The 14,104-nt window shown below is 42.0% G+C and overlaps 1 protein-coding gene across 1 annotated transcript in view; it reads left to right on the top strand.

Moving 5' to 3' along the window:
* Window positions 1–2,111: 2,111 nt before the first annotated feature.
* Window positions 2,112–14,104, top strand: part of RUNX1 (runt-related transcription factor 1) — a 102,881-nt gene continuing 90,888 nt past the window's right edge. Inside the window, exon 1 of the mRNA XM_010000432.1 lies at window positions 2,112–2,199. Within this exon, the coding sequence (XP_009998734.1) occupies window positions 2,112–2,199 (88 nt within the window). The remainder of the gene's footprint in view (window positions 2,200–14,104) is intronic.

The following is a 14,104-nucleotide window of genomic DNA, read 5'->3' as shown; positions in this document are numbered from 1 at the left end:
GCTGAACCACTGTCAGCAAAGCCCAGGAAACATCTTGCTGTGCAGTTGATGAAACATTTGCCTGAGCTCTCTCGCAGTCCTCCTGTGGCAGTTGAATAATGTCATAACCCAGGATTGTGTAAGAGTTGCTAGAGTGGTAGAGATTGTGCTGTTTCATTTCATGACACTGGACTTTCTGTGGATTTTTTTCCCCTTTCCATTACTTTCCTAGGGAAAAGGAGCATGTTTCTTGTGCAGGTCTCTCCTTCTTTACTCAGGCAGTGTTAAGACAAAGCTCAAAAGAAAAGACAACAACATACCGCTTCTTTTTTTTCTATTCAGTACAAGAAGAACAGCCAAACAGACCCAAACAGTTTGTGGGCTAGCCTTTCCCAGAAATACATTTTATTTCATTGTCCCTTTTATACCAGCTGTGGTGCGAGAGTTTCTGTGATTCCATGGCAATTGGAATCTGCTCTCGCGGACCGATGGCTTTGGCTGTTCCTGGAATAGCTTAAGCATAGACACAATTTTCCCCATAGGCAATGATGCATGTGCTAAAGTGTTTGCAGGGCCTTTAGGTTTGTGGCCATAGGCTGGTAAGTCAGGTTTTAGCATTTTTATAAATGTACTTGAAAGATTAACAATGGTCTCTACTTGACATGTGAAATTTGGCCAGCAAATACCTAGTAAGTCTCACAGCCTTTTGTTCACACATGCATTCCCTGATTTCATTAGAAGCCACTCACTCTGGAATCTTGAAAACACAAACCAAAAAAACCCAAAACATAAGCAGCTATGTTTTGGTTTTTTTTTGTCTACCCAGATACAACTGCTGCTACTTGATTTTGTTTCTGTTATCACTGTCTATGGCCATCTCTTCATCTTCTAGAAGAAGAAATGGATTAAGGAAGGTGAGGTAAAAAAATACAGGAAGTGTATTTGGTATCCTAGCCAATACTGCCCTCCTTAAATTACAAATAAATAGAAGGACAGGTTTGCCATGTGGGCCACTAAGTGTCATGGGGTTTTACAGTGCTTCAGTAGAAGAGCAGATCTGTAAATCTCTTTTGCAAGGTAGGTGCTGGTTGTTTTCCAGCTGTCTTTTGCACTCTTTCAGTGAGTGCAGCATGCTGCTATGCTTTGCAAAACAGCTGGACTACACTTTGGTGTCTGGTTTAACATTTTTTTAAAATCTCTATACCTCTCTAACCCTCTATTCCTCTGTTCATCCATATAGCTATTCATCTTCTCAGAAGCACCCTGTGAAACTGCTGAATTTTACACCTGGTGACAAATGTGACAGACAATATATAGCACTTGCACTCTTACACACTTCTAGGAAGGATTATTTCCTCTCAAATGATAGAGTACTAAGATGTTTATCACTTTGCCTACAGAAAAAAATTCAGGCTTTGCAGATCCTGACTCATTTGCTGATTTATCAGAACACAGTGGCCAACTTCTGTTACCATTTCTCATACAAATTCCCATCCTAGGAATGTCAGTGAAATTATTCCCATGTAGAGAGGGGAAAAAGGTTGAGTTTAAGCTGTCTACCAGGAAAAAATCTCCTCTTCATAGTCAGGGGTGTTCTTATGATACAACTGCCTGGTGTTAGTGACTATCAAATACTCAGAGCAGGGGAAGTCTGCAGAATGAGTTGTGATCAGTATCATTACTGCATTTACTGGTAGTAGGCCCTTGCACCTTTGAAACAGTGCAACAGCCAAAAAACCAGGAATAATCCCAACCTGGTTTCTAACAGCAAAACTCTGAACTTAAATCTTCATCCCCTTCCACTCTAGTTGGGCAAAGAAAAATCATCTGAGAAGCTAAATGAAAATTACCAGCCTATACATGCCTGAGGCAAAAAAAAAAAAAAAAAAGAGAAAGGGGGGGAGAGAGAGAGAAAGATGGGAAGTCCCATGTGAGTTTGGTTAGTGGAAGAAAAAAAACCACACATACTAAGTATGGCTGCATGTCATTTTTCAATTTGCTCATGTTAAATAATGATCTCTAGGGTAGAGAAAGAGTAGAGTGAAAAGGAAGAGCTCTCCCCTCATCTTGTTTAGTTTCTGCTGGTCTTCTTCAGTGTAAGGTCACTGCCTGGCTATCATATAAACTTAAACATGAACCACGGGAAGTTTGGTATGTCTTCTCCTCTATCCTGGACCATGTACCTGATGAGGAAAAACAGAGCAGCCACTGGCTTTTTTGGTAAAGACTTCTTTCTCTTATTTTTTTAAAGTTTTTCTTTGCATTGTAATGAGCTAGGAATCTTGATTGTAAAATAGCAGAAAGTATTTGATGAAGAAACCTCTTTTAAGTAATGCAAGTTCTGCTGAGGCAAAATAAGGAAATCCCTCACTGTGTGCATGTCTGTGCATTAACTTCCACGAGGCAGTTAAATATGTGGAGGGGCATTTGCTAGTCTGTTAAGCGTGTTGCAAGCCTTTATAACTGAATCAGTTTCTTCAGAGGAAATACTTCAAAATAGTTTTCATTTCAAATGCTTGGGATGGGGGTGCCACCAAAGCCACAGGGTATCGTACTGCTGGACATGGTGGTGGAAGGTGATGTCTGTCTGATGGCACTTAGTGTTCCATGGTTTAAAACTTTGCAATAGCTAAGTGATCACGGAGGACCAGGTAGTGCAAATGGACATTGCCAATTGGTTTAGTATTATCACCACTAGTACTACTCATTTATACAAACTCAAGGCTCAGGCTATATGCTTGATGAGGTATTAATCCCTCAGAAATGACAATGGAGTAAAAATATTGTCATTGGACCTTCGAAGGTAACTTTTTTATCAGAAGGATATATTAGATAAAATATTCAGATTTTTTTTTAAACATTGACAAATTGCATAGACCCTGTCACGGTCCATTTTGCTGTGTATCCTTAAAGAATAAGACTGCCTTTTCCAGCATCACTGTTACCTCTTGCATGAACAGTGTGCTAGAGAGAAAGGCATCACACTTCTTTTTTAATATCTGGCATACTGTGAAATTTTATTCTTTTCTGTAATCCTGGGGCTAAATTTTTCTTAGTGACTCTTTTTCTGCTAAATATTTACTGAACAAACTGACATCTGTGTGAAAAAGGGGTTTACAGTAAGGTTTTAAATATTTGTATAGTTTTGATATTAAAAGATCCGATTAAGATATAAGAATGAAAGCTGGGAATGAAGAAAGGAAGATTTTTCATTCCCACTCAAAGATCCTTTCACTTTTTCTCTCCTGCCCTATGTTTTAGCAAGTCCACATGGCAACTTCCCCAAGCAAAGTTTCTGTTTGCAGCTAGAGGACAAATTTTCTTCTGGTTTATAGTCCATGAACCCTTTGAACTCTGAATTCCACCCGTCCTAAATCAGTGCCGTATCAAGAGAATCACCACTCATTTCTGTTGCAGAGCATTTGGGAAGATGGCATGGAATCATTTTGCAATATACCTAAATGTTAGATAAAGCCTGACACTGAGGACTTGACATCCCAGTGCTAAGAGGTGATGTGCAGGCTGTGACTGTCAGAGGAGCAGCCCTATGATGTGCACCTGGGATAAGTCTGGCCTTTCCCCGCTTCGTTTCCACAGAGTTTCCCACACAGTTCAAGTGCTCAAAAAGCCTGCCATGTGGCTAGCTGATTGATTAGGCTCTCCAAAAGCAAGCAGAACAGTGAGACACAATTTTTCCGACCTGTCTGGGGTATTATGACCAGTGCCTAGAATAAATCTTGGTGTTTGTGGAAGTTTTCCTCCTTTGTAAGATACAGGGATTCTTGGTTGTTATATTTTTCATAGCATCTGAGAAATCAAGCCTCTTAATTTCATGTTCACTTAAGAGCATGAAATAAGACATTTTCAGAGGGATCACAGGATCCCAGAAAGGTTGAGATTGGAAGTGATCTCTGTAGGGTATCTGGTCCAGACCCTCTGCTCAAGAATGACCACCTAGAGCCGATTGCTCAGGAAAAGTGCTATTGTCAAGTTAGAAACAATTGTTATATCTCAGATTCTGTTTTTAAAAGATCCATATAGCTCTTGCTCTGTGAGACACCAAAGATACTTTATATAAATAGAACGTTAAGTGAATGTCATGAGAAATGGTTTGTGTAGTGCATAAATCAAGTGAGCAGCTACCCTTGATAAATATTGTCCTCTGTAGATTTCATTTAATGGTGATAATTCACACCTAAAAATCATGCAAGAATGCTTTGTGTTGGCTAAGAAAGGCTTAAACATATTGCTTCATATGTCTATTGCCTAACCAAACTCAAACTAAGGCATTTACAGTCCCAAATTTCATAATTGTGCAAATGAGCTAGAGGAAAAACAGATTAAAACATCCTGTTGTCTTTTAAAATGAACTTGGCCAATTTACATTGTGCCACTGGGTATCATGTGCAACATCTGTAACTGGAAAGCAGTAACTGAATATGATCTTAAGCTAACCTTTGTTCACTCTACAGCAAATTTCCTATTAAAAGAGTTGTATTGTGTAGTTAGTATTCAGGGAGCCATTTATTATGACTTGCTGTCAAGAATATTTCAAGCTTTTGAACATTCTGTAAAGTTAGGGTATATTTTAGGGGAGATTCATAGCAAGATTGAAGTTAAAGGTCTGGAATTACAGCTACCCTGACACAAACCAGGGCAGAGACCCAAGCTCGTGAAGGACTTTGTACATCAGGGAAGGTGGGAGGCATCACATTTTGTTAAGCACTGCTAGACTGTCATCCTACCACATGGCACTTCCAGGCCACAGGAGGACAGCCCTCAGGCAGTCCAAGCCCAGCATCACTGCCTGGGGACAAGGAAGCATCAGCAAGGAAGAGGCAAGGGACAGCAGGCTGCTTCAGGAGCCCCACTTGGGCTGTGCTGGGGGACCTGACTCACCTCAGTTGCTTCCTCCCTTGCTCTTCCCGGACAATGCTCTGTTGCCTTGCTGGAGTACAGATTTCATCTTGGACAAATGAAAGCAAAGGCTTTGATATGAAGTTGTGCCTCATTATGACCTGGGGGAGACCCGTGGTTGAGATCAAAGGTAGTAGATTACATACCTGGTAAATTAAAAATGCTTAAGGAGAAAAGCACCCAAGAGAAGCAGCCACGATTTCCATTAGAACAAAGTAACACTTTTGTAGCGATTATTTACAAGTGTTTTAAGTGCAATTACTGGTGGTGAGGGATGCCAGACTGACAGCCCTGGAAATGCTATCTCCTGCTGTTGTGGGAACAGCAGTCTGCTCCATGACCACCCGCATGTCCTGCAGCAGGGCAGCCCCAGGGAGCCCAGCTTTGCCCAGCCCATCACAGACCTACTGGGCCATCAAAGCCTGTGCAGACCTCCTGCCATGCACTCGCTCACTGGTTTTCTTCCAAGGGAAGGCAAAGCACGGGGAGGGAAGCAGTTCATGCCCTGTCACACCCCTGTCACGCCTGCAGTGCTTGCAGGTCACCTGGTTCAGGGCTGGCCTCTGACATCCCTGATTTAGTGGCTGCCAAAGGAAATATCTCTACAACTGAGGAACAGAAACGATTCTTCCATGCCCAGCAGAGCCCAGGTGGCCTACATCAGCAATGCAAGAGCAATGTCCAGCCATATCCTAGGACTTGCAGGGATGGAGCTCCATGCCTTCACCGGGAAGCTTCACAAGTGGAGGGATTATGTTCTTTGCTTTTTTTTTTTTCCCCCACAAGTTAAACAGGCATTTTGCCCTATCTGCCAAACACCATGAACCTCCTGTGTCCCACAAAAGGTGCCCATGCAAAGTGAGATTGTGGCATAGTACTGATTGATGCTGGGCATGGGCTGGGATTTGCCCAGTGTGAACTGGTGTGAGCTCACCCATCTGAGCAGAGGCCTACTGTCATACCTTGCCTGAAGGCTATTTTTAAAAATAGAAATTGGCACTGGAGTTAAATAAGGATTTAGGCTATAGAGAACTGGAGGAACTGCTGCAGCTTAAGCAGAGACAGTACTGCAAACAGGTAATTCTTCAGTCTCACTGAGAGTGCCACTGAGACCGAGAGTGACACAGTAATGCTGAGACTAAGGATTTGTCTTTCCTAAAGATTAAAAATTAGCCCATCTCTAGTTCTGCTCTGCTAGGGTATCCAAACTTGGTTTTAGTTACCCTTGGGCCTTTAAGAACATGTCCAGTGCCACCAGAAGTTCCTCAAATTGCCCTGAAAAATTTAATTGCTCAGAATAGCTTGTTATAGACATGAATGTCTTGGGAAGTCCTTGATTAACTGACTGACACAGTCAGATATTTCCTGCAAACATTTGCATCAGCCTTTGAGTCCCCTAAAATAACTGAGCTATGTGAGTCCCCTAAAACAATCAAATTATAAAACATTTTTATGGGATAAACTTTAATTGTAACACCAAAGGAAAGAAACGCTGAAAGAAATATATTTAAAGGAATTGTAAAAAAAATGGAAAATAGATTTGCCCTGAACTAACAAAAATAAAGCTCAGACAAAAGCAACATGCTATGGAGAGTACCACAAAGAATAAAACTGCTGAGTAATTATGGTACCTTTTGGCTCTCGGGAGGGCACCTTTTGAAAGGAGTGCAGAATCTGGCCTACAGACATCCCACTTCCTCTGCTTGTTCCACTATGGGATTAGTCATGTAAGATTTTGGTGAAGGATAACATATCTAGCTCCACTTGCCCTTTACAAATCCCAGGGCAACCCATGGAAGACACACACAGAAAAATCCCAAGACAGAGTTTCATTTATCATACATATCCATCACCATCAGTTGTCAGCAGAGTCATGGCTTTGCCAATCAGACCAGCTGAGCATCAGGGCCTTTCACTACAGGATCACTAAAAGCAAGTAACATTCAGTGTCCCCGTGCAGTCCTGAGCAGCTGGTGCTGGAGCACCATTGACACACAGACATTTTACAACACTGTGTGGATGCATATCCTATATAAACATGTCACACACACAGACTAGATTCTTCTAGTAACTTTTTATTATCAAACCAAAAGGAAAGTTATAACCTTACACACCGATAAGACTAGTCCTACCTCATCCTGCTCTTTCCTAGACCTTGCCCCATAAGCACATGCTCAGCCTAAAGCTGCAAATGCATCTTACTGGGTGAAGTCAGCAGAACTTTACACGTGTCTATGTGGCAGATGTTTGTGCCACTTTAGGAGTACGTGGCTCTTTAGCTGGAATTTTTATTGTTAATCACTTCCAAAATTAACCAGATACGTTCCTTTCTTATTGCTGTCATATAGGTCAGTAACTGAAGAGCCTGACAACATGTATTCCTGAAACTTTTCTAATTGCTTGCCCACGAGTCCCAGTGCTGATGAGCTGTCCTGTGCAGGGAGGCCACTCCCTGCTGGTTAAAGGGCAGGCGGTATGGGGTGACACTGGCGTGCCCAGGCTCAGACCCACTAAGCACAGGCAGAGCCAAGCAGAGGTAGGATATTAAGTGGAGAAAAAACAATTTAGGAGATTAACTTGTGGCTTCGTCTGTGGCTGTGAGAATGCATTATTGGTGCTGAGCGTGGTTAATAGCTCCTTTGCATCTCAGTCGGGCTTTTCTTCCCCCATCCCTGGTTCGATCAAGTGGTGTTGTGGTAAAAGTCCCAATGCTTGATATCCCTAACAGCTCAGAAGCAAAACTCTTTTCTGCATGAAGTCATCGCTGTGCAGAAGGGAGTAAATATGAAGTATGCTGGTCAGTGGAGAACAGGCAGATATGGAACAGGCTCAGTTGGCAGCTGAAGGCACTTGCAGGGCCTTGTGCAGCTGAGACCAGCCCAATCATCTGAGACAGATGCTGGGAGAAGCTAGTTTAGAGCAAGGAACAGCTTCTAGCTAAATCTCTCTCTGTGCCTCCTACAGAAATGAAGTATCTGGGATTTACTACTCCTAATCACTCTGAGATTCTTGCCAGGAGAATGTTCACGTTAGCTGTGGGTAAGGGAGCTCTCTGTGCCAGGAGAGCCATGTCTGTCCCACAGACAATCCCTCTCTAACCATGGCAGCTCCTGCTGAGGCTCATATGGCAAGGGTACTGCCTGCCTTGCCTGGAGGGCTGCAAAAATATTGAAGAAAACTGATTCTGGTTCATACCACGTGCTGTATTTAAACTAGCAAACTGGATTCAAGTCTGCAAGCCAGTCTCTCTCTCGTCCAGTCAAATTAAACCAGAAGCTTGAGCTGCAACAGCCTCTTGCTGCATGCCCTCTGAACCCTCCCTAGGAAAGAGAACACAGTCATTTCCTTGCTGCCAGTTTGTTGGGCAGCTGCTGGAAATGCTCTGCAAACTCACTGCATGGACCATTCCCATGTGGGCAATAAACAAGCTACCAGCATTTACCCCATCACCCTTGGATGGGTGATGGAACAAGGAGAAATGGAGACAGAGAAATAAAACTGTCCTGACCCTTTGAAACAGGAGATGAAAGGCAGAAAGGGACAGCAGAGAAGCCACTCAGTCTCTGAGTGCCTGTACAAATAATATCACATGATGATATGAGCATCACAATGTCATACTGGGAATAACGTAATTTTCTTCTGCACACTTCCTATAGGAAGAAGAAAGATTAATTTAACATCCTTATTTCTCCTAGATGATAACTCCATTTCAAAGTGTTACAAGACCATAAGTTTCATTCTAGCAAGGCTGGGAGGGAGGGAGCCTCCCCTGGAAACCATCTTTACTCCTTTCTGTTATGCTGCCAGGAGATCCTTCTCCTTAGGATCAAAGCATCTCTGCATCTTGTTGACCTGAACAACAGATGGACATTTTGGATTTAAAAGTCTTTCTATCTTAATTTCACAATCTCAAATTTGGGCCAAAGTTAGTAGTGCTTTTAGGCTTCTGTACAAAGTTTTGACATTGGTTATTTATTTGCTGAAAAAAAAAATAATAAAATTATGCTGTAAAACTCCCCTTTAATTTACTTCTTTACTGGCAGACTCAGAGCCTCCCAGTAAAGGGGCCATGAATGATGTCCCAGAACTTCCCAGGTCAGCAGTAAAGAGCATTAACGATGCCTAAGGAAGGAGCTTTGTCTTAAGAATACATCAAGGCTTCCAGTCTTCTGCTTAGGATCCTATAGGGACTTTTGCAATAATTGATAATTCATACTTAACTTTGACTGAAACCCAAGCAAACTGATGCTGAGAAGGGCAAACCTGTACCAAGTAATTTGGATCAGATCCAGCGTGAGTGCTACTGTTACATTTTGCCTACTAACACCATGGCTATAGTGAATTCTTTTTTCCTAGACTGAGTACATTCAGCAGCCTGATTCCCTCTGGTTGGTCACTGCCAGCTGCCAGAGCAAAGCCTGGGGCACAGGAGGGAAATCTACCTGCACAGCAACTTGCATAAATTAAAATATCATCAGGGCTCCTCCAATACGATTTGAGCTGTCCAGGGCACTCAGGGTCAGCTGACAGCTGAGCTGCAGTTCCTGCTCCAGCAGCACACCCTTGCCCTCAGAGGGGCTGGAGGGGGGAAGAAAGTAGTTATATTAATTCTATGCCATCTGCAGAATTCTCTTTATGACAGAGTTGTTCGCTGCTGTCCAGGTTGGTCAGATTTACTTCTCCTTTTTATTGTCCTGGAAACAAAGCACCTGGACTACTTTTCTACTATTTTTCCTTTCTTTTCTTCTTCTTTTTTTTTTTTTCCCCCATTTGCTGGCACAAGGCATCTGTAGTGTTCCTACCAGAGCAGAAGATCAAAAGCCCAAGTATTACCATTAATGCTGGAGGTTGTTATGATGTGAACCTGAGTACATAAAATACCATAGAAAATAGTAGGTGTGGGTGATGTTGTCTGCATTAATCTAGGCATGTAATGAGCATACTATAATGGCACACAATGAGTATTTTTTAAGTCTCTAAACCAGCAAGTACTTATACCAGATGGCAGCTTTTCAACAATTTCCATTCCCTTCTCCTCACCATACTCCCAAGTATTTCAAGTAATTGGCTTCTCCTCTAGGGATTAGCCACAGCAGAATGGTATTAAATGACTAATTTTCCTCACTTAGCCCTTCCCTGCTCCCTCCTTTTACTTTTGAATGGTGCGGTATAAGAAATCATTCAGAAGCTCTGAGTGTTTGTGCTTCTTCCCTGCAGCCCTCCTGAATGGCCTCAAAATCATCTGGGCTCCTAGGTCATGTAGTATATCCCAGCACTTTTTTTGGCTTCACTTCTACTACTTCTTAAACTTTCCCCTCCAAGGTGCTTGTCAAGCTCGGACTTGAAAAGTTCAAGTGATGTTGAATCTGTAGCTTCCCTGGGAGCATATTCTCCTGCATATTTGATCTTAGGATCAACGTTGCCCCTGCTCTTAAAACTTAACTCGTTTTACTTCAGTTGGCATCTGTTATTTCTTGTCTTATCATTTTTCACTAATGAAAACAGTTCCTCCCCTTCCTCTTTATAGTTGTCTTTCATGTACTTGTAAACCACAGTCACGCTGTCCCCTTGGCTTCACTTTTGCCCCAAATAATATGTATGTATTTAATTCCTTTAATCTTTCCTTATAGGTAGTTCCTTCCAGAACTTTAATCACTGTAGTTGCCCTTCTCTGTAATCTCCCTCCTTCACTGATAGACACCCAGTAACACAGTAGCCAGGACTAAAGCCATTGCTCTCCCAGGGGTTTGAGTGCTGGGAAGATAAGAGTGGATCCTCCCGCTATGCTTCTGTATCTCCAGATAGCCTCTCTCTGCTTATGGTGCACCAAGTACCCAAATTTAACTTGGAGGAAGGAAAAATGCATAGCAGTGCATTTCACACATCTGGTCTGCAGGTATGAGGAGCACACACAAGACAAATAGACAAAATATATTTTTTGCAGTGGAAGCATTAACCCAGTCTCCATTCCTACTCATACACTTACCATGTTGGATAAGGGAGGGAGGGCATTAACACAGGCTACTGCTGCAGCAACTTCATGATTATTTCATCTCCCCCTTGAGGAAATGGGGAGAAAGTGTGCTGTGGAGAAATGTCTTCAGGGTTGCTGGCACTGGGGAGGTACTGCATGGGTCACACAGTTGGGTGCACTATGTTGCTGGGCATTGAGACTGCATCCATGCCAGTAGGAAGAGCCAGCCGAATCACATTCCACCACACACCCTTTTGGGGTTCTGCCCAGACTGAGCTCCTCCTTCGACTGTTGGTTTGACTCATTCCTTCACCCTAGGAGTGCCTGGAAAGCTGGGGTTAACACTGGATGCAAATTCACAGTTTAGCCTCTCCTGCTAATTGTCCTTCCTTTGTGTACCTCACTCCCTGACCATTGCTGCCACCGGTTGATAGTTTCAGCCAAGAGAGATGCAGCTCTCTGGGTTGCAGTTTGTGAATTATGAGGAAGATGAAATGGTAAAAGGTAGCTCCCTTTGTATGTAGGTCTGTGTCCTTGCCATCTATGTCTTTGATAACATGTCGACACTTCAGGTAAATCATTCCTCACATCCTCAAAACAGGAGTCATGTCAGCCTTCCAAAATATTTTGAGTGACAAGAGGTTGGATTGGTCTGCCCTATTTGAAAAGAAAAAGGCTCTGAGTTTTTGGCCGGGCAGAACGAGTCAGGCTTTTGACCACTGTTGTCACCTGGGGGTCCAAAAGAGGACGCAAAGTACTTGGAATGTTTTCCAGTGGTAAATTTGGGTTGCAAGTAATTTGATGCCCAGGTTAAAGATACTAAATGAATATGTGTTATTTCATCTTTCCACACAACCCCTCTGCTTTGCATAAACTGAACTGCAGCCAGTTTCACTGCTTCCAGAGAGAGTAACCTTGTATCAGTTAACAGAGATCAAAGAAGAGATCCCTGGAGGGATTTAGAAAGTTCCCCCTCCCTGAAACAAAAGGAAGTTAGACAACATACACCTGTGTAGTCTTGGCCACATTTTCCCTGTATCATGCTGGCCATCTCACATCTCATTCTTCATGGCATCATATGAGCATTTTACATGCTGGGATGAAATATGCAATTTCATAGTGTGAGAAAGAGCACTTGTGAAAATGAAGAGAATCTTGTCTTTTTATTTACCAGCTGCTACTTCTCTCTGTGCAATGTTTCATTATTTCAGTAGCCCAAAAATAATTGATATATGACTACAGCATTTTATTTTTTTTCCTAGCCAGTCAGTGGAATTACCTGTGATAGTAACAGCTACACAGTAAGTCTTTGCAGGGGCAATTCAGAAGCCTAATGCTATAAATTTCCTTTGCAGGCATTAACACACTGATTCATCACTAGTAGAAGTGATTGCACACCTCCAAACATCTTTAAGAGGGTCTTGATACATGTACTACATGAATTCAGGTGCATGAGGTAGGAGCTGACCCACTGGACAATGCTACTTTAAACCCTTATGCCCCAAACAATAAAGTGCATGTGTCATTGCATTCCCCAAAGATATTTCTATTGCATTTGGTGGAAATGCCACGAAGAATGAGGTCAGGCATGTTTCTAAGTGTTGGCAAGATCAAGGTCTGCAGCCAGTTCTCTCAGTTTGTGCTCAGATGATATGTACTTCAGCTCTTTCAAGGTCTGCATTTATTTCTCCTTTAACAAGGTGTTTCCTTGACTGTCTTGTGCACGTTTTCTCTCGTCCCACACAAATTCAGCCAATTGCAAACAATTGCATTACTGCCTGCTTGGCCAGGGAACATTTACCTGTGCAGTGGGAACCTGCATTGTGTTCAGGCTCTAATTCGCCCTTTGTAATTTAGGCTGTTTAAAATTCATCCCCAAATTGTTACTCCCTCTCTTTTACTTCCGAAGCTTTTGCTTAACTATATTATGTAAAAAGCTCGGTGCTTTGTGGTCGAGTAATCCTGTACGACAGAGGCAAGGTATGGTAGATAGAGATTCACTTGTGGTTTGTTTACAGCTGTAATAAATTGATGTCAAAATACAAACGTAAGCTGTGCTGAATGAGAATTGGTAAAGTCGGAACATCAGTTGTGATTCCCACTTCAAAACGATTCCTGCATATAAGACTGACTGTCCGAGCTCAAGCCTTAACATTAGGGATGCTAAAAAGTCTTAGCACGTGAGAAGAAACATCAGCTTTAAATGATCTGCATCGTTTCCTTACTTTGTATTATCACTAATATTTGTCTACAACCTGCTTCTTTCATTCTTACCTGTTCTTTCAGAGGACCCGTTCAAGATAGAATAATTCCTATGAGAGTGCCTCTCTTTGTCATGCAAAAATAAAATCCCGAGGAACACGGATCAGACAATTAGCTGAGAAAACTAAAAACAAATTTTTAAAAAATCAATTTTTTTAAAACACCCAACAGATAAACAAAACAAACAAACAAAAAATAACAATAACCAAAAAACCCAACACGTGTAGCTAGTGTCAATGGGCATGAAAAACACAGCCCTCGATCTGTCTCAAAACAGCCTCGCCACGGTATTTTCCCGATCTGCCCTGTCTTAACTCCTGAACTTGCCTTGTAGAAGCTTGGCTACTGTGCAGTTGAAAAAGAATATTGTTGCCTTTAGTCTACATTAACGTCCTTCACCTTAGCACTGATAATGCTGCTAAGTTACAGAAAACTGTAAGCATGTCATGATCTTTGCGTCTGCTGTTGGTCGTGCTGGCATTTTGCATTTTACTTACTATTCACGTGTGTAATAAGTCGGGTTTATTCTGTATTTAGAATAATTAATTCAGATAAGGATGGGGTGCAACAGGGGTAAAAAAGAAAACAAAGCACCAGACCTCAAATACTATATGCGCATTTTAAGATTTTAGGCGACGCAGATGTATGTGCATCAGTAAAATAACTCCTCTTATCTGCACAATGCCCGTAAAAAGTTATCAACCCCTAATATACTTCAGATGGGTTTTAAGCTGTCGTTTGTAACAGCCATTTGATTTGCCTGTGCATTTTTTTTTTCCTTAAACGAGGAGGAAAACTCACCCAACTAATTTAAATTCGAGAAAGAAGTAACCGTATAAAAGAATCATTTTAAATATATATATATATATATATATAAAGAAAAACACGCACGAACCATTGACACTTGGTGTGAAATAGAGAGCTTTCTGTACTCAAGTCGCCTGTTTAAAACAAGCACCTGTTGCAAGAGCT

Source organism: Chaetura pelagica, unplaced genomic scaffold, assembly GCF_000747805.2.
Source record: "Chaetura pelagica isolate M959 unplaced genomic scaffold, ChaPel_1.0 scaffold244, whole genome shotgun sequence".
Lineage (NCBI taxonomy): Eukaryota > Metazoa > Chordata > Aves > Apodiformes > Apodidae > Chaetura > Chaetura pelagica.
The sequence above is the reverse complement of the archived record's forward strand: the minus strand, read 5'-3'. Positions and strand labels throughout refer to the sequence as shown.